The 26450-nt window shown below is 43.5% G+C and overlaps 1 protein-coding gene across 2 annotated transcripts in view; it reads right to left on the bottom strand.

Moving 5' to 3' along the window:
• Positions 1-22950: 22950 nt before the first annotated feature.
• The window catches only part of IYD (iodotyrosine deiodinase), a 28366-nt gene continuing 24866 nt past the window's right edge, over positions 22951-26450 (bottom strand). Inside the window, exon 5 of one of the 2 annotated variants that reach the window (XM_073337632.2) lies at positions 22951-25582. In XM_073337632.2, the coding sequence (XP_073193733.1) occupies positions 25400-25582 (183 nt within the window). In that variant the 3' untranslated portion in view covers positions 22951-25399. The remainder of the gene's footprint in view (positions 25583-26450) is intronic. The other variant, XR_012158086.2, reaches the window with a different exon arrangement.

The following is a 26450-nucleotide window of genomic DNA, read 5'->3' as shown; positions in this document are numbered from 1 at the left end:
ACAAAAAGGGGGATAGGAGAGAGAAAAAGGAAATCAGACTAAGATGAAATGGAGCCTGACTCACAGAGAGAACAGTACTATTTCTACCTGGATTGGATGGGGATGGGTGGGGGAGGTTCTTCTAGGTTCCAAAGCTTTACTCTTCTCTTCTCCTCCCACCCAAGTGGCTTGACAATAACTTCCCGCAATCTGCTCTGCATGAATCTGCAGCCAGGGTGGATTAGGAGATGACAGGCTTTCCTACCCACTTTCAGATGTCACCAGCTTCCAATTAACAGATAAGAGTCTGTCACTATGTTATCTCTTCTCATCCCCTGCCACCCTCTCTGGCAGATCTTGTTCCTTTGCTCCCCACCGTAAGATGGGTTTGTGAGATATGAAAGCAGAATAATTTTTTACACAAATTGAAGAAGGAACTGGGGAGCCTGGCCTTGTGCCTAAGACTGGGAGAGCAGAGATCTGGGTTCTCTCCCAACTTTGCAACTGGTTAACTTATGACCCGGTGCAAGTCACTCAGCTGATCTAGACTTCTGTTTGTCTTTCTGGAAGACAAGGAAATCACCTCCTTCCCTCCCAGCGGTTCATTCACTAATGGTAATTTAGCATTGTGAGATCCACAGATGGGAACCTCTATAGAACTGAAAAGTCCCATTACTATTGTTAGAGTGTTCCTACATTCACCATAATGCCCTGAATCACCTTCTCTCATGAGAGGGTGCTCTACTGGGGTGGAGGGTGGAAGGGCAGGAAGACAATGCCTTAGGGTTTTCTTAGGAACTTTCCCAAACCACAAGGATCCTGAGAATGCTAATACCTTCTGCATCTGATCCCAGGGGACTCCATACACCTGCAACTCCCTGACAACATGGCTCCCAGGCTACCAAGTTTCTCCCCACCTGCATCACGGTGAGTTTCCCCAGGTTCGAGGGAGCCATAGAAAAGTTAAGCCAGCCCAAGGCTGCATTAATTCCCTGCTAGCTTTTCCACAATTTCAAAGCAGAGGTAACAGTGCATTGGGGTTGACCGATCCCGCTCCACTCCACACAGGAACTGGGAACGGGGATCCTCTGCAGACCTGATATTGGCCAGAAGATCTGGCCTAGAATCTATGTGAAATAATTATAGGGGTACACCAGACACCTGAATGCAGATACACTTCTCTCCCCTTTGCAGTGACATCAGCAGTTCCCAGACAGGAGTAGAAAGCATGGACGTTTGCCAGTTTCATGTGGCCCGATACTCACTCAGAAACAAGCATTAATGTGACATGGTTGCTGTATCAGCAGATTTTCTTATAACAGTTCTAACTAGAGACTTTTCCTGCAGGATTTACCCACAAGGTCATCTCTGCACAGATTGCTGCTACTTCTGCAAAAGCTTTACACGTTTTAAATGACAGAGTGTCTCCATTGGGTCAATGGCTAGGGAAGGATGGGGATCAGATACATTGGGAGTTGGAATCTAACCTGGACCCTTTGTGTTTGCCTTCCACCAAATGTAATTAGTAGAAACCAGGGGCAGATCTCTGTCAGGATCAACCACTCAGCACCGTGAAAGGTTAAGAGCTACATTTTCAAAAATGATGAAGTGCAGGTGCGTAAGAGAGAGAAAGCAGGGGCTGACCATCCATTTTGAGAAGGAAGAACGTGGGGACAAACTCTCTGATCAAGTGCACCAAAATTTGTATAAGTGCAGTATGTGATGTACCAATGCAACCAGTTGCACCCAGCAAAAGTGATGGTTTCTGGCTTAACACGAATAATGCACCCACAACAGGAGGTGTAATACCGGCAGAATTCCCAAGCTCCTGGTCACACTGTTTGACCAAGAAATATTTCCTCCCAGTGCCATCAGAAAGGACATGCATTTCAGAACCCATCCCCAGCATCAAATACCAGCTATAGGAGAAGCCAAAAAGGAAAGATAAAGGAAAGACAGCTGTCTAGTACCTCTTAGCTGAGCTGATAACTGATGGATCCTGAAAATGAAGAATCATGTGACCAAATATGACGGGGTGTGTCTCACCGGCTGGCTGTCTTGGGGATTAGCTCTGCCTGCCAGTGCGCCCTCTTCTGGTGGTATCTCGCTGCCATCACTTCTGCTCCAGGACCCACATCACACCCAGGACTGTGGTGTCCTCTACAATGACACAGCCCTCCGGCCGTGTCACACTCTGTTCTCTCTCCTTCCAGGGGACCTGCAGTCCGCTGTCCAGTCACTTCCCTCAGTGGCAACTGCAGCCAATTGTCTGGCCACTTCTCAGTGGCAAGTGGGGGAAGGGAGTGGGAAGAGACCCAGGCCTGCCCGCTACTCCGGGTCCCAGGCTAGGGCCCCTCTCAATAGCTGCCACTGACTGCGTCCCCTCCAACTTCCCAGTTCATTTCCTTGGGCCACTTCCCTGCAGCCCCCAGGACTTTCACCTCAGGGCTTAAGTCTGCCGGTCTTGGCAACTAGCCAGGAGTTCTCTCTAGCTTCCTCAGTTCCTGCTGGTGGCACTGCTCTGCCCAGGGTGTTGACACGCCTTCCTTGGGCTAGGAGCCTGATCTTCCCTCCTCAAGCTCCAGGCAACCATTGAAGCTGCTCTGCCCTGCAGCTCTTCTTATACAGGCCTGCCAGGCCCTGACTGTCTGCTCCTCTCAGCCCTTCCTGATTGGCTGGACTTCACGCAGTCACCCTAAGATGCTATTAACCCCTTAGAGCGCAGTGTGGGGTAGGCACCCCATCACACCAAAGTATATTCCTGGAATCATTTGGCAAGTCAAATAACCAGTAAGAGCCCATTTATTCTGCAAATATAACAATATTTTAGCACAACTGGCTGCACGGTTAATGTTGGACAACATTATATTTGCTAATGTGGATGGGAAAGGAGGGTTCTCTAGTTATGTTATAGAATCCTAGGTGTTGATCAGAGTACCACCAAGCACTTACACTGGCATTTGCTTTGGAGAGATGTACCAAAACCCCATGATTCAGATGCAAAAATGAACGTTCCGCAATGGCTAGGGTGAGTCAGTGCCATCTGTCTTTCAAATGGCACCAACATTCCCTTTCTCTAAACTCATGATTTGAGCTGTCAGAGGCCAGGTATATTGGCCCCAACTATTGGTGAAACAATCCATGACCTGTCACAGTTAATGGATTCAGTATCAGAGCAAGACAAATACTGCAAAAATGTTTCTGCAAATACAGAAAGCAAGTTAATTTAATAAAGTTGAGTGGCCACTTGTGCCCCTTCCATATTCACATTCCATGAACATTCCCTCTGTCAAACTTAATAGCACGAATGTTCACAAAAATAAATTTCAATGCTGAATGCATGTTTGATGAAATTAATTTTTAAATTTCTGTTACTCATGGTAGCGTGCTCACCAACCATGGAACCGTCGAAAAAAAATCGGGCGGTTTACCTGCCTAATTACAGCTACGCAAAATAGCTTGAATTTTGAAGATTACGTATTGAATGTTTGCAGTGATCTGTTTGCCTTCAATATACAGAGTGAAAACATTCAAACACAAAAACTGAATAAATTCAAATAATGATTAAATTCAAGGAAATTAGAATTTGTTTGCACAAGCAGCTACCTTCATTAAATAATTCATTTCAAATTGTTTGTTCAGCTCGCATCAGAAGGTGAGAGAATTAAAAACCCAAAGGGAGAAAATGTCAGGGAGATGATACAACCTGTCAATCTCAGAGCTATTTATGTCTACACATACAGTGCTGCAGTGGCTCAGCCAGACCAATGCAGCTGTGCTGCTGTAGCACATCTGGTGAAGACACTCTGTGCAGACAGGAGAGAGCTCTCCCACTGGCATAATAAAACCACCTCCCTGAATGGTAGAAGCTATGTCGGTGAGAGAAGCTCGCCCACCGACATAGCACCATGCAAACAAGCGCTTATGTTGGTGTAGTTTATGTTGCTCATGGGGGTGGTTTATTCACATCCCTGAGTGACATAAATTATGTTGACATAAGCTGTAGTGTAGACATAACCATAGTCTATATGGCAAAGTGACACTAAGGATCCATTGCTACAAGTACATGTATCTTCACAATATTTAGCTCTTCAATAAACATAGTCATGAGCTGTAAGAAAGTGCCAGAATGCAGATTGCATTGAAGTTGTGGATTTTAAATATCATCCAACAGGACTACATACAACTCAGACTCATTATGCTCAAAGCAGGCTGCTGGTTGGAATAATGCCCAGTGACCTTGTAAAATTACGTAATACTGGAGGCCTTCTCAGGACTTTGTCAGGGACCACAATGTTTCCCCCCCACGACTGTCAAGAATTGGAACATAATCCCAGGAAATCCTGTACTATTGACAAAAGATGTTGTCATTGTAACCTGCACTTTACAGCTCCCCCTCAGATACGATTGGACATTTCCAGATGAAGTCATTGGAAGTGCACGCAGCATGTCTCAGCGCTGAATGGTGATCTCTAAATATCTTCTTATTCCTCTAACGTGAAATGCCAAGAGGTAGGAACAACACAGGATATTTATTCTACACATCCCGACACCAGTATGACAGATCATGCAGCCAATCCCAAATAGTCAGCTACTGTGTAAAAATACAATTAATCAGTTGACAATGTGTTCATTAAAACGGCTGCAGACTCGACCCTGACTGAGAGTGAGAAATGCTAGGCTGTACCAGTGCTTGTCTGACCAATCCCAAAATAATGGCCTGGATCACCACCCCTATTATGGTAAAAACCTATAGGAAAGGATTTAGGGGGATGCAATGTCCATAAAGAGCAGTTGTGGAGTTGCTCCCCGGCCATCGCTGGGCCAGAAAGTGAGTGAGAAAATGATTCTGAAGCTCAGCGGTCAGGGCACCCACCTGGAGAGTGGGAGCCTCTGGGTCCAGTCACTCAAATTATTTATCCAAGTGGAACAACTTCAGCATGAAAGATGGAGGAAGCCCCACATCAAAATATCCCATAGCCCAGTGGTTAGACCATCCTATGGTAGGAGATCCTTGTTCAAATCCTCTTTCCTTTCAGGCAGAGAGGGGGGAACTGAACCTGGGTCTCCCACATACCAGGGAAGTGCTCTAGCCTCTGGGCTAAAAATTATATTTTGGGCACCCCCACCTCTTCAGTGGAGGCCAGATTTTGAACAGGGCCCAATCCAGTTGGCAGCCTCTGAGTATGCCTACCAATTGGGCCTCATATGCGACTTAGGGAAGCAAACACCTATCTTTCCTTGTTTCTTAGATTGCTCTGGGCCTTAGGCAGGCAATGGGGAGGTCAGATGCCTAGAGGGTGGCAGCATTGGGCATGCCCAGAAGCAGAGACATAGGTGCCTAAGAAACTTTTACCTTGATAACTTATACTCCTGGGGGAATTCTGTGCCACTGTGCAATGCAGAATTTCACAGAATTCCGTTCCTCCTGCAGAATTTTCGCCTGCCACTATGGGCCGCTGGACTCTACAGGCCTGGCTTTGCATGAGTAATTGGACATGGGTGAGACCTCAGTTCTTGGGAGACCGGATAAGAGAGGTAAATGGATCAGCAGTCCGGAAGCAGAATGTCTGTACAGAATGCTAAGATAAGGGGGAACACCCAGGGAACCATATACAATGGACAAGATAAGTTGGAAATGCAAAGAAGAAGTAAAGAGTAAGTTGTGCCTGGACAGCATGTGGGCAGAGCGTGCTGTACAGAGATTGGTTCCTACAAAGTGACCAAGCCAATTCAAAAATGCGTGATGCAATGTAATGTGTACAAGTAAGTAAAGGAAGACGTTTGCTGTGTAATTTTGGATGTCTGGTATGCCCTATACCCACACCCTACAATTAAGCGTGATCAACTGAAGTGTAGTTTGATTGTATGCCAATAAAGAAACTTCTTTGACGAGTTTGGAGTCAAGCTCCATTCTTAGAAACAACTGAGTGGATAAGGTCTCAGAAGCCACCCCAAAACTCTCTACAGCTTACAACAATGCCACTACAGTGCCTAGGAAGATTACCGCAGTATTATTGGCATAGGATCTTTCAGGTCTGTTAATTAGCTTGGGGAATCAAATCTATCACCTCCCTCCTCCTTCTCCTCCCTTCCACCCAAAGCCATAAATTTGTTCTTTTCTTTATCAAACTTACAGTGCTCAGACTTCCCAGACAGACTTTCCTCTTTAGCAACTATTTCACTGGTAGAATGAAAAATGAGTTCTACTTTCCTTGCAAGCCTGCAAACATTTTTCCCTTGTTTGTCTGCACGGCCCATAGTGGCAACCAAGCAAAGCATGCAAGAATCAGTTAATCAAAGTACAATACAAGTAACTTACAAAGATCATACCTACCTAAGCATCATTCATGCAGTATTGTAAGTGTCCTTTTGCCCTATTCATGGATGATGCCTTTTACTGTACTGTTCCAGCCAATGGCTGTCTCATACTAATAAGTTACTGTCCTCTTCATGAAAGACAGGACAACAACAGACTATAGATGAGGATTATTTACCATTTTGTATTAAGTAGAAATCTGAAATCACCCTTGGAAAGAACCAAAATGCAGAGCAAATAGCAGTCAACAAGGATTTTATGTTCCCACCTACATGTTTTGTTCCCCTCTGTGCACAGAGTTCATTGCTGACAGAGTGTGCATGACGTTAAAATATTTCTGAAGTGTTTATCCACTCCTTGTTGGCCTCCTACATTTCCAGTATTCTTTCAGTATCTATGACTTTTACGGGAAGAACATGTGCGTGATTAATGAGCACACAAAGACAAGGCTTAGGCACATACAACACAGATATGAAATCTGGAAAAACGATGTGTGCAGCAAAAGTGAGATCAGGAGATCATTTGTGTTTCAAGGACTACTTTGTTATTTTTTTCTCCTGAGTTTCCTATGTGGACTACTCTTTGCACTCAAACATGCTTTCCAGTAACCATATACAGAAGGATAAAGAGAGGCACAAAGATGTTAAATGATTTGCTCAAGGTCACAGAGGGGTCAGGAATAAATCTCTTGGCTCCAAGTCTTGGGTCTTAACCACCAGGCTATCTTCCAACCTCAACTACTGTACTTTGTGTATTACATCTACTGTCTACCATTAAAATGTACAGAATGTGTGATGGGAGTTCATGTAGAATTCCTTAGCTCTTAAGGAGGGGCAGAATCTTTTCAAAGGCACAGAAGGCAGGTAGGCAACCAGCTCACATTGACTTTCAGTGAGAGCTGGGTACTAGCTCCCTTAAGCCTCTTTCAAAATTCCAGCCAACATACACTGAGTACTTAATTTCTCAACTTTAACATTATGTTAAAGATAGTTTGCATGTGTCATAAATATAAAGGGAAGGGTAAACACCTTTAAAATCCCTCCTGGCCAGAGGAAATATCCTTTCACCTGTAAAGGGTTAAGAAGCTAGGATAACCTCGCTGGCACCTGACCAAAATGACCAATGAGGAGACAAGATACTTTCAAAAGCTGGGGAGAGGGAGAAACAAAGTCTCTCTGTCTGTGTGATGCTCTTGCAGGGGACAGAACAGGAATGGAGTCTTAGAACTTAGTAAGTAATCTAGCTAGATATGTGTTAGATTAAGATTTCTTGAAATGGCTGAGAAAATATTCTGTGCTGAATAGAATGGATATTCCTGTTTTTGTGTTTCACTGTAACTTAAGGTTTTGCCTAGAGGGATTCTCTATGTTTTGAATCTAATTACCCTGTAAGGTATTTACCATCCTGATTTTACAGAGGTGATTCTTTTTACCTTTTCTTCTATTAAAATTCTTCTTGTAAGAAACTGAATGCTTTTTTCATTGTTCTTAAGATCCAAGGGTTTGGGTCTGTGGTCACCTATGCAAATTGGTGAGGATTTTTATCAAGCCTTCACCAGGAAGGGGGGTGCAAGGTTTTGGTGAGGATTTTTGGGGGAAAGATGTTCCCAAACAACTCTTTCCCAGTAACCAGCTAAACGTTTGGTGGAGGCAGCGAAAGTCCAAGGGCAAACGGTAAAATAGTTTGTACCTTGGGGAAGTTTTAACCTAAGCTGGTAAAAGTAAGCTTAGGAGGTTTTCATGCAGGTCCCCACATCTGTACCCTAGCGTTCAGAGTGGGGAAGGACCCTTGACAGCATGTCTCATTGTATCCATATACCCAAACTGTATTTCACCCCCGGCCTCCTCCCATTTTAGGCCATCTTCAGAAAAAAGGCTGCTCTGTTCTAGCTCTTAAGACCACTGAAGTTTGTAATATAAAGGAAGTTACGTCTTAAACTATTTACTTAAAGCCATAGGCCTGATTCTCATTTACAGCAAGGTTGATTTACACTCTTTCTGGCAGTGGAAAGGAGTCTTAAATGAGTGTAAATGTACCATTTTGCCCACTCTAAAGCCCGTTTACATAGCCAGAGTGGCATAACATTGTTCTTTAGTGTAAATGAGTTTGCATTGATTAATAGTAGTAGAACAGTGGAGAAAATGTTTAACTGCAGATAATGTTTTCCATAATTAATTAACTGACGATAGCAGCATCCAAAGAGAGGTGAATGCCATCACAAGTAGGGAAATCACTCCGAAAGATCTTTCAGTCACGTGGCAGAACTGTAACATGGGTCATCACCAGCCATAGCACATCCAGGCTGAAATGGTTTATGATGTACATTTACAAGTGAAGTCTTTTGAATTAGCTAGCATTGGAAAAGTTTGTGTGAAGAAATTGGCCAGCTGCTATTCTCTAACTCCAAATAGGATAGATCTGAAGAGATTTGAGTAGGAGTTGTCATAAATATAAAGGGAAGGGTAAACCCCTTTAAAATCCCTCCTGGCCAGAGGAAAAATCCTCTCACCTGTAAAGGGTTAAGAAGCTAAAGGTAACCTTGCTGGCACCTGACCAAAATGACCAATGAGGAGACAAGATACTTTCAAAAGCTGGGAGGAGGGAGAGAAAAAAAGGGTCTGTCTATATGCTGCTTTTGCTGGGGATAGAACAGAAATGGAGTCTTAGAACTTTTAGTAAGTAATCTAGCTAGGTATGTGTTAGATTATGATTTCTTTAGATGGCCGAGAAAGGAACTGTGCTGAATAGAATGACTATTTCTGTCTGTGTGTCTTTTTTGTAACTTAAGGTTTTGCCTAGAGGGATTCTCTATGTTTTGAATCTAATTACCCTGTAAGGTATCTACCATCCTGATTTTACAGAGGTGATTCCTTTACTCCTATTTACTTCTATTTCTATTAAAAGTGTTGTAAGAAAACTGAATGCTTTTTCATTGTTCTCAGATCCAAGGGTTTGGGTCTGTGGTCACCTACGTAAATTGGTGAGGATTTTTACCAAACCTTTCCCAGGAAGTGGGGTGCAAGGGTTGGGAGGATTTGGGGGGGAAAGACATGTCCAAACTACGTTTCCCAGTAAACCCAGTTAGAGTTTGGTGGTGGCAGTGGATATTCCAAGGACAAAGGATAAAATTAATTTATACCTTGGGGAAGTTTTAATCTAAGCTGGTAAAAGTAAGCTTAGGAGGTTTTCATGTAGGTCCCCACATCTGTACCCTAGAGTTTAGAGTGGGGGAGGAACCTTGACAGGAGTATAGAGGTATAAGTGGGCACTAGGGAGACGAGTGAAAATAAATGGGAAATATATTATACAAAAGAATAACCGGGCCCTTTCTTGGTTAGGATGTACCGCAGAGGGGAAATAGATGATGATGCTTTAATAAATGTCTATGTGACAGTCTGTTTGGGTGACTAACTCAAAGCCCATCTATATTTAGTTTATCTACCAAGCATGAAGTTGAAATGAAATTATAAGGATTTATAGTCACAGGAAAATGAAATCTCAAGTGATTTAACAATATGCCAATTTTTTAATTACTGTGCAAACCCTTTTTGACCTGGCACCCAAGAGCCCATGTTTCAAGTAGTGTAATTATGCCATCTAGTGGTCTCAAGGTAACAACAATTAATTCAATTCTTGTTAGTGCATTATTTTGCACATTTCCTTGTTGACAATTAGAAGCAGATAGAGATGGAAAATCATTAATGCTACACAAAGGACAATTGAACAGTTAACTGACAAGTGCCAAGGCTTTATTTAGGAAAATAAATTGGAAAATAACTAATTAAAATCTAGCAACTTCTTCTGACGTTTAAATAGTGCTCCAGTTCTTAAAAAGCACAACAAACATTCTTAAACAGCTTTGATGTTCAGAATCTAAGATGCATGGAGAAAAGATCCATTTATATATTTTAATTGCCATTGCTTATGGAAAGGTAGTTTCGGTTAAAAAAAATTACAGTCATGTAGAGTACAATCCTATTATTATAAAGGCTGCTTCACACAAAATAACCCACTGCATAGATATTTTTTCCCCCAACCCAACTACTTGATGCCATGGGATCTTTGCAACTTGAAACCCATAGGTTGGAGTGAAAGAGGTACAGTTTCACTATTGTGGAGTGGGTAGGAAGCGTGATGACCCTTCAGTCAGGAGGTGATCTTGAGTTCTGCAGGGAAAATTCCATAGACTTTGGGCCTTTGTGCAGTAGGGTGTTCCTCCATGCTGCTCCTGGGTCCCTGATCATAGCTGGTCCACTCCACCTCCCACATCCAATAGGGTTTGAAAGCATGAATAGTAGCAGGTCAGCACTAATGTGTCTGAATTCTGAAGTGAATTTTGATTCTATCACATTTGCAACTCTTTCACATTTGTTTTCCACAAACATTCAAGCATTCAACCTTTACTAGTACAAATACACATGAAAAACTAGTGTTTAGCTATTTGATCATAAAATCTGCAAATTCACTCTGGATTAGTTACAGAGGTCATGTAAAAAGAAAAGGAGTACTTGTGGCACCTTAGTTGCGAATACAGACTAACACGGCTGCTACTCTGAAAAAAGGTCATGTAGTATTGCTTTTCTACACTGATTGGATGACTTGTATCTAACCAACACAGCACAAGGTTAGAATATTGCAATCAAATTTACCAAGGACACGGTGTTATCTAATTACAGCATGAATTGCAAATTGTATGTTCAGTTGCAATTCAAATGATCCACAGAACATCAATTATGTGCTAAAGAAATTCATTAATAATTCTGAGTAATGACTAAATTCATGAATTTCACTGTTCATTCCCGGACAATTTACCAACACAAATCGGAAGGTAATACTCACCAAATAAGTTATTCAGTTCTATTCAGAGGAGAGGAGGATGGTTTCATGCTGAAAATTCACTGCAGGCACTTAAAGTTGACAATTGATGGGTAGATGGTTTGCTGTTTCCTTATTACACGGCTCATAACTGTCTTGCTGCTACTTTGTGCTTTTTCTGATTGTTTCTTGTACCAAGGTGCTGTATCTTGTCTTAAGTTTTAATTGTAAGCTCTTTTGGGCAGGGACCATCTAATACCATCTCATACTATGTTAGTAAGAGACAGTCCCTACGGTAGTTTGAAGATCTCACTATTGTGCAATCAGCTATACTTTACATGCACAGGATTTCTTGTGAGTTTTGATTAACAGAATATTTACAATTGTTTTATTCAAAGCGTCTTAGCTATCAGACATGTGCTCTTTAAATGGAAATAGTTTGCACAGGGAAACTCTTGTCTTACTGAGTTTTGAGGGCTGAGCTCCTAACCATAAGTAGGAAACAGTCACCACCATCTACTGTAAACATGAGAGTAATTTAGCTCTTTGGGATATGTCTACAGGCTATTTCCTCCCATTGTTTAAAAAACAATTGTGTACTTCCAAATTGCTTCTACAGGACAGTCTAATTTGGATGATCAATTATAGGTACACTGCTCCTAAACCTAAGCATGGCATTTAAAGATAAGCATCTTTTTATTTATAAGAAATGCAGAAATTTTCACATGTTGGTATGATTTAGCATGTTGAGAGTGACCCATTTATCTGTGACATCAGCCTAAAGCTCCTACAACTTGATAGCCCCACTTGATCTTATTAAGATTGCTCATGGCTTGTTACTCCAGCCGTAAATCCAGAGGAAAACAAATATCAATTCTCCTTAGACCAGCATCTCTACATTCATTTCATGTTCACTAAGCCTGTTACTTAAGAGGATTATTCAATTTTTTTTTACTGTGGAAATGTGGCACCAGAGGGGTTTGACTTTTCAAATCTTCTTACAAAGATCCTTCCAAAATAGCCACCTTTGGTCCTAAGTTTACGTAGAACTTGTTCCATTATAAAGATCAAAAGAAGAATTGTAGTTGTATTGCCAGCAATCAATTTAGCCGAATAGGATTTTACCTTCTAACCCTTGTGAAGTAAGGTTCTTCTCCTAACCCAGTGCTACCTAGCATAGGCATCTTGACATTTAAAAGAGCGGAGAAGCATCCTGCGAAATTTACACTTACCAAGATGTTCATAGTTGTGGTTCTATCTGATGGAACGGGTAAATAGAAATAGATCGAATAGATAAGGCATTGGTGGGAAAACTCAGCTTTGTACGGAAAGTTATCAATGGCAATAAACAAACTTTGGAATGGAAAGGAAGCGGCCAACGGCAGGGGTAGAGAACAAGTTCAATAGTGAGAATAGAATTTAAAAAGTGGGGGGGGGGCGAGAATCTCTCATCTTTTAATACAAGATTTTCTTAGTCTTGGTGATTTATTGTTTATCATTCTACCCTTGGCATTGTGCCAACACAGGTTTAAAATGGGACAGCTCAGCCTGTCCATTAACAGAAGGTGGTGGGATCCAAAGTGACAAGCAGCGTTACATAACAAGGAGCAGCTGGGAGCTATGTCTGCTGTCTGAGCCACAGCAACGGGTCACTCACGTCTCCTCTCGAAGTCTCCACCATGGAGGTGGGAGGGTCCCAGAGCTCAGGCTGCAGCCCTAGCCCAAATGGCTAACACTAGTTAAACAGCCCCTTCGCCCGAGCCAGCTAAAACAGGCCAGCTGTGGGTTTTTAACTGCAGTGTAGACATACCTTAAGAGAACAGTTCAACACAGTTAACAGGCATATAATGGCACCTATATTCTTGAAAGCTATGTTTTGTCTTTTTGTAGAAGGGGGACAAGCAGGGGAGACAACACACTACTTTCTGTTCAGACATTTAGCAAGACCCAATCCCTGCCCTGAGAAGCTTACAACCTAAAAAGACAAGTGAGAAATGCAGAGTTGAAGAGGGACAAAATATTCACAGTTTTATATATATATATTTATATAACCTATCCTTCTCACTTAGCCATTAGTAATTGGCTAATTACTTGTAGGCATCACAGCAGAGGTAGGTCTGAGGGAGAAATTTGAAGAAGGAGGTGATTTTATTAAGCAGTTCAGGGAGGGTCTTCTATGCAATTCACTGCTAATGGAACAATGCATTGGATGGTAGGTAGAGTTTATGAATGGCGCTGAGAAGATATTCATATGATTAGTTGCTGATACCCTGATAGGGCTATTGGGTTCCTTGTGGTGTCTGACTGTTATCTAAGCTATAGTATCCATTTCACCTAATTACTGTTCCACTTTTATAATAACTCCTACTCTATCAAGTTAGTCAACCACCCTCCCTTCAAAGCTCAGTAGTCTCTCTACCTTACTAGCAGTTAATCCAAAAAGTTTCCTGGGGAGGAGGGAGAAGAGTCTTCAAAAAATTTCTTCTTCCCTTGGGGCTTTTTTTCCCTAGAGTGATTCTGTGTCTTCCAAGAATAGTGTCTCCCTAAGAAAATGGGAGCTCTTCCTTTCTAGGAGAGTGCTTGAAACCTCTTGTAGGTGACTGACCATTCAGATACCACTCAGATATAATTCTTCTATGCCTTATGCCATTGCATACTACAGCTGGAGTTAGTAGTGGTGATCAAGTAACCATCCTTTATATTCTAGTCTTCTGATGATCTGTTATTTGCAGTGGAACTCCAGCAAAAGGGGAGCTAGTGTTAAAGACACAAAATTTGGTCCAGATTTAAGCCAGTCCTAAGGTTAGAGGTGTTTTGGATCCCAGGTTTTGTTTCTCTGATGAGTTTTAAAGGTTATACAGTAGGTTTAGTAAAGCTTTTGATACTGTCTCGCATGACCTTCTCATAAACAAACTAGGGAAATGCAACCTAGATGGAGCCACTATAAGGTGTGTGCAAAACTGGTTAGAAAACCATTTTCAGAGAGTAGTTATCAGTGGCTCACATTCATGCTGGAAAGACATAATGAGTTGGGTCCTGCAGGGATCCGTTCTGGGTCCAGTTGTATTCAATATCTTCCTCAATGATTTAGATAATGCCATAGAAAGTACACTTATAAAGTTTGTGGATGGTACCAAGCTGGGAGGGGTTGCAAGTGCTTTGGAGGATAGAATTAAAATTCAAAATGATCTGGACAAACTGGAGAACTGATCTGAAGTAAATAGGATGAAATTCAATAAGGACAAATGCAAAGTACTCCACTTAGCAAGGAACAATCAGTTGCACACATACAAAATGGGAAATGACTGCCTAGGAAGAAGTACCACAGAAAGGGATCTGGGGGTCATAGTGGATCACAAGCTAAATGTGAGTCAACAGTGTAACGCTGTTGCAAAAAAAGCGAACATCATTCTAGGATGTATTAGCAGGAGTGTTGTAAGCAAGACACAAGAAGTAATTCTTCTGCTCTACTCTGTGCTCATTAGGCCTCAGTTGGAGTATTGTGTCCAGTTCTGGGTACCACATTTCAGGAAGGATGGGGACAAATTGGAGAGAATCCAGAGAAGAGCAACAAAAATGATTAAAGGTCTAGAAAACATGACCTATGAGGGAAGATTAAAAAATTGGGTTTCTTTAGTCTGGAAAAGAGAACACTGAGGGGGGACATGATGACAGTTTTCAAGTACATAAAGGGTTGTTACAAGGAGGAGGGAGAAAATTAGTTTTTCTTAACCTCTGAGGATAGGACAAGAAGCAACAGGCTTATATTGCGGCAAGGGAGGTTTAGGTTGGACATAGGAAAAACTTCCTGTCAGGGTGGTTAAGCACTGGAATAAATTGCCTAGGGAGGTTGTGGAATCCCCATCACTGGAGATTTTTAAGAGCAGGTTAGACAAACACCTGTCAGGAATAGTCTAGATAATACTTAGTCCTGCCATGACCTCTGAATGTCTCTTCCAATCCTATAATTCTATAGCAGGCCTATCTACTCACAATGGGCCCTTAAGGTTATAAATTAGAACAGCATTAGAACTGCATTGTGATGCTCAAATCCTGGGCTGACACCCTGGCATAGCAGTACATTTTGGAAATACTACTTCTTGTTTCAGGAAAAGATTGAAATATGCTTTTATTTAAACACATTCTTGGTATAAAATGAATCCTACATAGCTTTACAATTATTCCACTTGCACATTCTTGCTGTGTTATTCAAAAGAGCACAGTCAGTCACCCAACTCCTCAGTTCCTCTGACAATTCCAGCTGGTAGTTAGTACTTCTAGTGACTTTGTTTTCTAAATACATCTTACAATAATAAGTATTTAAATTCTTTGTTTTGAAGTCAGCCAGCCACTACCCAAGTTAACTGACACTTCACCCTGGGTTAAAACATAGTGACTACGGCTATACTTTATACTCTTATGAAACTCTACAAGCTATAGCTATGTATTTCTGACACCTTTCAACGCATAAGGAGGTCTTGTATTGTTTTCCAATAATCTATTTATATTATGCATTTGATCAACATTTATATTTGTCTGCATTGCAATTATGGTGAAGTAGGTTTTCTATATACATCACCTGTACAGTAACATGACACAAAAAACAAAAATTTTGAAATAAAACACATATTCTGAATCTGAATCTGCTACTGAATTAACTCTGCAAAGCATTTGAGGATATAACTTGTATGAAAGATTCTATACCAGCAGTTCTCAAACTTTAGCAACCCAAGGACCCCCATTTTATTTAAAATTTTTCAGGGACCCCCAAGTTCCCCCGTTCAGCACTTGCCCCACCCCCTTCCCAGAGGCCATGCCCCTGCCCTGCTCCTTCTCTGAGGCCCTGCCTCACTCACTCCATCCCCCACCACTCTCCCTTGCTTGCTTTCCCTCACCCTCACTCACTTTCACCAAGCTGGGGCAAGATGCAGGAGGGGGTGCGGGGTGCAGGCTCTGGGAGGGAGTTTGGATGTAGGCTCTGGGCTGGGGCAGGGGTGCTGGAGAGGGTGTGGGCTCTGGGAGGGAGTTTAGGGGCAGAAAGGGGTTCAGGCTCTAGAAGGGAGTTTGGGGGCAGGATCTGGGCTGGGGCAGAGGGTTGTGGTGCGGGAGAGGGTGAGAGGTGACGGCTCCAGCCAGGATATGCTTACCTAAGGCAGCACTTACCTCGGACAGCTCCTGAAAGCAACCAGCACAACCCTCTGGCAGCAGCTCCTAGGCAGGGAGGTTAGGGGGTCTGCCCCTGCTCACAGGCATTGCGCCTGCAGCTCCCATTGGCTGCAGTTTCTGGCCAATGGGAGCTGTGGAGTCAGCGTTCAGGGTGGGGGCAGTGCACTGACACCCTCTGCCCTGACCCAGGGGCTGCAGGGACATGCCGGCCACTTCTGGGAGCGGCACGGAGTCAGGGCAGGTAGAGAACCTGCCTTAGCCCCACTGGACTTTTAGCACCTAAAATCTCCTGATTTGGCTTCAATAGCCTCTGGGAGATTGCACCTGATTCCAGGAGACGCTGGGAGGGAGGGGGAGAAGTTGATCAGCAGCGCTCTGGGACCCCCAGAGTACCCTCGGGGACCCCCAGGGGTCCACGAACCCCAGTTTGAGAGATGATGCTCTATACAAGATAAGAGTTGCATCATAATAGTTCAGATTGGTAGTAGCTAAATAAGGCTTAGGATAAGAATGGCCATACTGGGTCAGACCAATGGTCCATCTAGCCCAGTATCCTGTCTTCAGACTGTGGTCAGAGGCAGGTGCTTCAGAGGGAATGAACAGAACAGACAAACATTGAGTGATCCATCCCCTATCATCCACTCCCAATCACTGTCAGTATGGTTCTACTACTTAATCATTTTGAATTGCATACATTTTCAATAGTTTCATAGTACCCTCCTGCTGAAATGTTAGAGTCAATTCTCATATTTTAGGGTGTCCAGGCATATAACTGGATAGAGGGAGGAAGAAAGATGGGTCAGATGGGGCCTATTTATCTGAGAAAGTCATATGAAGTAAAGTGGACTCTTTAGAACCCACCCCATTTCCCCGTGTTTATAAAATGCACCTCCTTCCACTCTGGTGAAGGTGCAGGAAAGCTCCTTTCATCTTCAACCCCTTCCTCCCCTTGCAAGGCTGCTCACGGACTAGCTACTCTCTGACTCTTCATCTCTCTGTGCCTCAGTTTACTCATTGATAAAGCATGGATAACCATTTGCTTAACTCACCAGGACACTGAGGTTCCATTCTTATGTAAAGCATATTGAGATCCTCTGGGGGAGAGAGTACATATACATACAAAATACTGTTAATTTATCTTATGGGCCAGAAAACTGACCAATTAAAACCTTGCAACACCACTGAATTGACCTCTCTCCAGAGCACATTTTCACACTTAAGCTACCAGACCCTCATTAACCTGAGTCAGCAGGTGCTGTATATTATTAACCTTATTTAGTCCTTGAGTAGGACATGTGAGCTTGTGGTAGAGAGCAGCCGTAGCTTTACATACTGGAAGAGATTGTTTTTAGTGTTTCTTTTCCCTGCTGCTAGTTTATAGTATTCTTGACTTCATGTACATGCTCAAGGCTAGACAAGAGGAGGCTCAGGCTGCAACCAATAAAGCCAGTGAAGATTTCTACAGAGAGAAAGAATTGGGCTGTGCTTGGAACCAGAGCCTGGTAAATAGTGCAGGTAGGAAAGGGGTAAGCCCTGGAAGCAGTCTCTAGGACTCACCTTGCATCACTGGGAGAAGTAGCTACTAGCCCAAGATTTCTTTGTATCTTTTTTTTCTTTACACCATTCCAACTGCCAAAGCTGCTGTTCACCTGCAGGGTGTCCTTAGGAGTGAGCTGGTGGGGAACATGCCTTTTTTATAAAACAAAGTAGAGGGGGCAGGGTGAGTGAGCTAGCCCTAGTCCCAACGACAACTGATTATACAAATGTCTATTGCAAGCTGCAAATTGTTATATTTATGGCTTTGAGCTAGTTGGATAGTTTGAAACATACTAAGCCTGGAGAGGTTTGGGCAATTCACAGCACAGGGCATGAGACTGTCACAAAAGTAGCACTGGAATTCGACAAGTAGCTGGGGATCACCGCTATGGAGTTGCACCTGGACCATGTGTAATCAATCAGCTGATTAATGCAGACCCTACATTTAATGTGTACTTTTATGACTATCAATTTCTTTTAGCATCTGCATTCACTCTTCTATAAATAAAAATACTGTGTAGCAAGTGTTTTTAAATTGGGTTGCTGCTTGGGACAACTCTAGTGGCAACAGTCACTTTGGACGATAAAATGAACGAACATACAAACCACCCAGCCTGTGAACTCTTGTCTCTGCCTTCCAACCACAGCAACAGCCTTACTCATTCACTCGCAATCCTTTTCTGAGGTGGCTGGTGTGGGAGGAGCTTTCCAAACCAGTCCTTGTTTTTAAAGGCTTTTAAAAGGGTGCTATAATGAGTTTCTTCCATAAACTCTACCCAAGTCACAATACTTGCCTTAACTCTGGTCATCCTTCCTACATTCCCTATGTGCATCTGGAGTTCCCCCTTACATCAGAAAATGAAGCCAAGACTTGTACCAATGTCCCTTTGACTATAGTAGAATGGTTGGATGGATTCCCTCTGCTCAACTGGTATCGTGATTGCCTGAAATGCAAACTGACCCCCCACTATTAATCCCACTCTCTATTCTGTATGCAGTTCAGACAGTTACATACAGTGCCACTTAATAAATATGTAAGCAAAAGTTCAGCTGGAGCAGGCTTTTACTCAGTTCACAAATAAAAAGGCTGCTAGATGGACCTACGGGTGACAGTGGACGAGAAGCTGGATATGAGTCAGCAGTGTGCCCTTGTTGCCAAGAAGGCCAATGGCATTTTGGGATGTGTAAGTAGGGGCATTGCCAGCAGATCGAGAGACGTGATCGTTCCCCTCTATTCGACATTGGTGAGGCCTCATCTGGAGTACTGTGTCCAGTTTTGGGCCCCACACTACAAGAAAGATGTGGAAAAATTGGAAAGAGTCCAGTGGAGGGCAACAAAAATTATTAGGGGACTGGAACACATGACTTATGAGGAGAGGCTGAGGGAGCTGGGATTGTTTAGTCTGCAGAAGAGAAGAATGAGGGGGGATTTGATAGCTGCTTTCAACTACTGAAAGGGGGGTTCCAAAGAGGATGGATCTAGACTGTTCTCAGTGGTAGCAGAAGACATAACAAGGAATAATGGTCTCAAGTTGCAGTGGGGGAGATTTAGGTTGGATATTAGGAAAAACTTTTTCCACTAGGAGGGTGGTGAAACACTGGAATGAGTTACCTAGGGAGGTGGTGGAATCTCCTTCCTGAGAAGTTTTTAAGGTCAGGCTTGACAAAGCCCTGGCTGGGATGATTTAGTTGGGGATTGGTCCTGCTTTGAGCAGGGGGGTTGGACTGATGACCTCCTGAGGTCCCTTCCAACCCTGATATTCTATGATCCTATGGAGGAGGAGGAAGGGTAGTGCTCTGAGAGTGAGGGGCCTGTCTCTGATCCCTCAAAGTCATGCCTCTGAGCAGAGTTCCTCTGGGCATGGCCACTGACTCCTTAGGTGCCTTTAAAGAGCAGACTGGGCGCTGTCAGAAACTCTCTGCTGGGTGTCCCCTTCTGCTTCCCAGATTTTTAACCTTTGGTCTTCACTCCTGTTCCTGTATTTTTATTTGTTGTCCCCAGTATTTACTTGTGGCCTGGGTTCAACAGCTCCTCCCGCTATGTTGAGGGACTAGACCTTTAGGTTTGGATGGGCCAGGCCCATCATCTTCCAGTAACCACAACAGGACAATAAGGCTGCTGCCCTGGCCCTTAAGACCCTTCCTGGTTTGTGTTTTACTTGTAAACACAGCAAATCTAGCCAAAGGGAGAGGTCCTCTATCTGTCTTTTTGCTCAAAAGATGTGATCTTCAGCTAGCAGACAGCACATGCTGCATTGCAAATTCAAGATTCAAGCGTGCCCCTCCTTCCCAACCTTGGAAGCACCAAGTGATCGTCACACTTCACACCTTTAAGGCTTCTCCTTATTCTTTCAGCAAGCGCATGTGCGCCCCATCCATCCCAGTCACATTTTCGACTGAGAAGCAAGAATGTTACAGATCTCTCCAGAATGTGGAACATGGTAATATGTAAGAGAGGCAGAGGGACAATGAAAAGACCTTGTGAAGTATGAGTCATGACTGAGTATAGGATAATCCCCACCATAGTGAGGTGGCGAAGTCCTACAAGGTGGGTGGGATTTTTGAAAGTACAGTGATGGCCTACGTCTTCCCTCACTGAAATTTTTCCATGGACTTCAGTGAAAGCAGCACTCAGCTTTGGCCTACCTCTTTCTTTATATGCTGTTCTGCTTCTTTATTTAATTTTTGCTCCTTCATTTTTGAGCTGAAGTGGCTTATGCAGAGTAGCTCCACAATCAGGCATTAAGGATTCAATCCCCTCTTACGCGGCCCAGCCCTTCCATGCGGGGTCTCCTCTGTCTGTACAGCAGCCCCACCAGAGGACAGGGTTGGGGGCAGTACGGCCAAGCCGGAGGAGCTGCCGGTGTGGGGCCACCTGGTAGCCCCACGTTCTGCTCCTTTTCCTGCTGCAGTTCCCGGGAGAGCCCTGCGGGTCAGGTTTCTCCTGGGAACCGCAGTGGGGAAAGGAGCAGAACACTGGCAGCGCCACTGGCATGGGTGTACCACCCCCAGCCCTGTTCTCTGGCAGGGCTGCTGTACAGATGGAGGAGACCCTGCGTAGAAGGGCTGGAGGCAGTACAGCTGTGCTGGAGGAGCTGCTGGGGTGGGGCCACTGGGCGGCCCCATCTTCTGCTCCTCCTGTGTCTTTCTGGTACGCCACACCAACTTTAAATGTCTTGCTGGTACGGCGTACCAGACTGGACCGCCCTACTTGCATTGCTGACTGGCAGTTATTCCCACACAAGTCCTGCCTGACCCACCTGATTGCCTTCTATGATGAGATAACTGGCTCTGGGATATCAGGAAAGCAGTGGATGTGATATATCTTGACTTTAGCAAAGCTTTTGATATGATCTCCCACAGTATTCTTGCCAGCAAGTTAAAGTATGGATTGGATGAACGGACTATAAAGTGGCTAGAAAGCTGGCTAGATTGTCGTGATCAATGGCTTGATGGCTAGTTGGCAGCCGGTATCAAGCAGAGTGCCCCAGGGGTCAGTCCTGGGGCCAGTTTTGGTCAACATCTGTATTAATGATCTGGATGGTGGGTGAATTGCACCCTCAGCAAGTTCGGAGATGACACTAAGCTCCAGGGAGAGGTAGATATGCTGAAGGGTAGGGATAGGGTCCAGAGTGACCTAGACAAATTAGAGGATTGGGCCAAAAGAAATCTGATGAGGTTCAACAAGGACAAGTGCAGAGTCCTGCACTTAGGACGGAAGAATCCCATGCACCGCTACAGACTAGGGACCGACTAGCTAAGCAGCAGTTCTGCAGAAAAGGACCTGGGGATTACAGTGGACAAGAAGCTGGATATGAGTCAGCAGTGAGCCCTTATTCCCAAGAAGGCCAACGGCATATTGGGCTGTATTAGCAGGAGCATTGCCAGCAGATCGAAGGAAGTGATTATTCCCCTCTATTTGGCACTGGTGAGGCTATACCTGGAGTATTGTGTTCAGTTTTGGTCCTCCCACTACAGAAGGGATGTGGACAAATTGGAGAGAGTCCAGCGGAGGGCAACAAAAATGATTAGAGGGCTGGGGTACATGACTTACGAGGAGAGGCTGAGGAAACTGGGGTTATTAAGTCTGCAGAAGAGAAGAGTGAGGGGGGATTTGATAGCAGCCTTCAACTATCTGAAAGGGGGTTCCAAAGAGGATGGAGCTAGGCTATTCTCAGTGGTGGCAGATGACAGAACAAGAAGCAATGCTCTCAAGTTGCAGTGTGGGAGGTCTAGGTTGGATATTAGGACACACTATTTCACTAGGAGGGTGGTGAAGCACTGGAAAGGGTTACCTAGGGAGGTGGTGGAATCTCCATCCCTAGAGGTTTTTAAGGCCTGGCTTGTCAAAGCCCTGGCTGGGATGATTTAGTTGGTGTTGGTCCTGCTTTGAGCAGGCGATTGGACTAGATGACCTCCTGAGGTCTCTTCCAACCCTAATATTCTATTATTCTATGAAAGGGAATAAGCTATCATGGTATAAGACACCTTTATACTAGTATAACTATTTCAGTGGAAAAAAAATCATACCCAATTGAAATAGTTACACCAGTGCAAGCACAGGCCGGGCGTTAGAGAGATCCCAGAAACTCTATCAGAAAGTTGAGTTTACCATCCTTACTCCATGCTAACAGCTTCTCAAAGGCCAAACTTTCTACTGGGTGAGATTCAGAAGGGGGTTAAGAATCAAAAAGTTCTGAGCTTCAACCAAGCACAGTAAGAAACTGAAAAATGAAAACATTTGAAAGTGTCTTGTAGGGAACAACCTTGAATTGGCAGGGAGCTGGACTGGATGATTTAACAGCTTTGTGTTTTCCAGCTACACTTTGGATTTCCCAGACTTTCATGTATTGCTCACTCAGTACCAGATTTTCACAAGCTCCGTAGTCTAGGTTCTGAGCTGTTTTGAAAACCTGGCCATAAGTGTGACAAGGTGAGCTGCTGGGTGCTGAGCTCTTCAGAAAATACAGACCCTCTTTTTTACCTTGGTTCAAATTTTTAATGGATGACTGAATATAAAATGAAGGCCCCGCCCCACAAAATGCCTGGGAGACCTTTCCACCAAGCTAATCTCTGCCCATATTAGTTATTAGAACCAAACAAGTTGAAAGCCTTTAATAAGAGTAAAACCACTGTAGATGGAATGTTTCATTTTATTTAAGAAAGTCCTGCAGGAAAACACAAGAGCAAAATTTCTTATCTTCCAATTTCACTTCTGTCTTAAAAATGATAGCATAGTTGTAGAATATTGGCAGATCTAAGCAGGCTTGGCATAACAGCAGCATTAAACACGATTGAAAAGGTTCTCTCATACAGTGTCATCAACAGTTGTAATACTATCAAGATGTTTGTATTTGGATTGATATTTTTCTGTTTTTTCACATGTGCTTTGCAGTGTCAGAGGCTCTTTGCTGGATGGAATTTTCAACAGAGTCATTTCCATATAATCGATGAACAATTTACAGGCTCATTTTCTTTTTGATGTGTTAATATATTAATTTCCAGAGTCAAAGAATGGAAAAAAGAGAACAGTTTTTGTTTTTTGACAGTTCATTTTGTGTTCTCTCTTTTAACCACCACCATATAATATAAGATCTTGCTCACACACTGGTTTAATTAAACTGGTTCAGTTAAACAAGTCGAAACCTGTCCGTGGTTCCACTTATTTCAGTTTAAAAAGAACTTTGGTTTAGCTTAAGTCAACTGGGAACAGGTTTAAGCTAAGCCGAAATGTGTGTCCATACACAGCTTTGTGCCAACGTAACTATACTCCTTTAAAAAGTAATTGAAGTCACACCAGTACAACTTTTCCCTGTAGACAAGGCCTTAGTTTTGTGTAGATTAAACCTCTTCCTAATAAATTTAAACTAAACCAAAGTAAATCTGGTTTAGACCAAAATAAGAGAATAGCTCAAATAAATTGTTTATGAATGACCACATATATGGCATTTGACATCAGTTAAAAGCCATCATATTTTTACTGCTAGGGAGGTGCTCTGTTGCAGTGGTTGTGGGGAAAGGGGAACATGCTTGCATATGTGTGCAGGAATTAGATGGCTTTGTAAGGAAATTATTAAAGAGCTTTATCTTAAGACAACATGCTGGCTTCCTAAAGGTCCCCTGACCTTCTTATTTAACTCTCCAGTAAAGCATCTGCATTGTAAACAGAATGACAAGTAAATTGTTAGCTGCTAGACTTTGTATTGTATTTTATTGGAAAAATGTGACTCCTCCTCCTATGGAATTGTGATATAGTAAAATATGGACTGTCCTTGTAATGAAAAGCTTTCAGATCAATACATGAACAAGAGAAATGCCCAGAAGAGGTTGGATGTTTAGAAATATGCTCACCCTTTTTAGTGTAAGAGGAGGTGGGCTCCCTAGCCAAGAAGCCAGAATTTTTAGCCAGGTTCTTTGAATATTAAACAGATCCTGAAGAAGTGCTGTACGATGTAGTATGTTAACATTTCATTGTAACTTTGTCTTAGTAAAAGATTTCAAAATGAGACTGTCCACACACATAGTCTTGCATGCGTTTAACAAAATCAGTTTAAAATGAGAACTTCAGTTAAGCTGGAGCACCTGTCTGTGAAGACAAACCCAAAGTCAGTATTGTGGTTTACTCTATGGGACCCTCCCACCTTGCAGCGTCCTGGAGCCTGGGCTTCAGCCCAAGCCTGAATATCTAAATTGCAATTAAACAGCCTCCTGGCCCGAATCCAGGTGAGCTGGCATGGGTCAGCCATGGGTTATTAATTGTAGTGTAGACATACCCTCTATTTGCTTCACTAGGGGCAGCAATGATGGGAGCACTAGCATAGACAGGGAACCTGCATTTTCATTGTCACGCCACCTAACTGTCCAGAGCACATGTAGATGACACCAGTTAGACCATTGTGGGTGCCATGTCTGCCCTAGATTTCCCCTAATGGGGGCTTGCACCAGTTGCAGCAAAGGAAGGAAGTTTAGAGACAATGTCTAGGTTAGACAAGGCCTCCAAGTATCTTGGTTAAGCAGAAGTAATACTAACATATGTGAAGATATCCTCTTCCACTGCAAAAGATAATGCAGCTCTTGGACAGGGGATTTTTGACTGGGGTACATCAAGCAATGTACAAACTGCTTAGTCTTCCACCCACTCTCTGCTAACCTCTCTGCTGCCTTGCTCTGCTGAAACCCCCAAAGGGAAGATAAGTGTGCAAGTGCCAATCAAAAGATATCAGGATGAGGAGGTTCTTTCCAATTCAGGGAAAGAGTCACTCCCTAATGGGGAGAGGAAACTGAAGCGATAAAAGCAACTGAAGGGCTATTGTGCATATCCCCTGGAACAATCAACCAGGCTCATCAATAATAGCAGTTGTCAGATTCACAGCGCTTGATTGCTTGCTGCTATTACTGGCTGCAGCCGCTGCAATTACGAGTGCTAAGAAGGCATATGGGTATAAACAGCCAGATCCACAGGTACGCTTAAGAGGACAAAGATAAGCTGTGTATAATAGACAGAGAGAAGCAGCATATTGTGGGCTTTACAGTGTTGCTTTACAGTCAGCATTTTAGTAATTTCTTTCCTTAGTTGTCCCATGCTCATATAACCATCATAAAGTCGTCCAGTGGCTTTCGTGTCAAATCAGGCACGGTGGCGTCTTTGCTGGGGTACCCAACAGGGAGCAGCAAGAGTAACTTCTCGTTTGTTGGGCGTTGGAGCAGCACCCTGAGGCGAGGGCCACAGTTCAGAGGCGTAGAGGTCACTGTGACCAGACCGACGTTCTAGAATGAGACAGACAAACAGAGGCAAGGTGCAGTTTAAACTGAATGAAATAAAATTCAGTCCTCTGAGTTTGTAGCTGACCTTCCATGCCCATCTTCCTACTGTACAGTCCAAACATGTTCACACGCTTCAAACCTTTAAAGCTCATCTCTAACGTATTTGTAGCCTTACCAGGAGCAAAAGAGATTTCCTACCCTACTTAAAATAAAACACACCAGGCTGCTGGGCAAATGGCACATTCTGCTCCTCCGCACCTCGCCACCACTGATTTTCAGAGGCCAATTCTCACTCCAGCCCCTGCACATGGTTCCAGCAGCCTAGAGGGCAGTGAAGGAGTCAAAAGGAACTCCTCCACTGTGGGAGTAGCATAGGCTAGCATAAGCAGTCCTATGCAGCCTATTGCCTCGCAGGCCTCAAGGTAGATGAGTCTGGGAAGGGACCTAACCTTAGTACTCAGTGTTACGGGGATTCTGAGCTAAGGCAGCTATGAGGAGGCTGCTGGAAGTTAGATCAATCCTGTGGGCTGCTCAAACTTACATCCGGGGCTTTTCCAGTTCCTGCAGCAGCCCAGAATCCAGAGGGCACAAAGGTGACTTAAAGCTTTTCCCCTTTCCCCAGGGGTTGCATCTTTAGTGCCATGCCTCTCAGGAGGTGCCAAACAGGATTAGCCTGTCATCTTCTATGAAAATGTTGGGGGTGTGGGTGGAATGGGAGGTGGTTGTTTTTAAAAACCCAGAGCCATTCATTAAACCCATTCACTTATTCCCCAGTCCTCCCATATAAAATCCCACAAGGAAATGAAGCATTACACCAAACACTCAGATCAGATACTAGACATGACATGAGCATACAGCTCTCATTGATTCA

Source organism: Lepidochelys kempii, chromosome 3 (assembly GCF_965140285.1).
Source record: "Lepidochelys kempii isolate rLepKem1 chromosome 3, rLepKem1.hap1, whole genome shotgun sequence".
NCBI lineage: Eukaryota > Metazoa > Chordata > Testudines > Cheloniidae > Lepidochelys > Lepidochelys kempii.
Note: the sequence above shows the minus strand (reverse complement) of the source record. Positions and strands in the feature narration are given on the sequence as shown.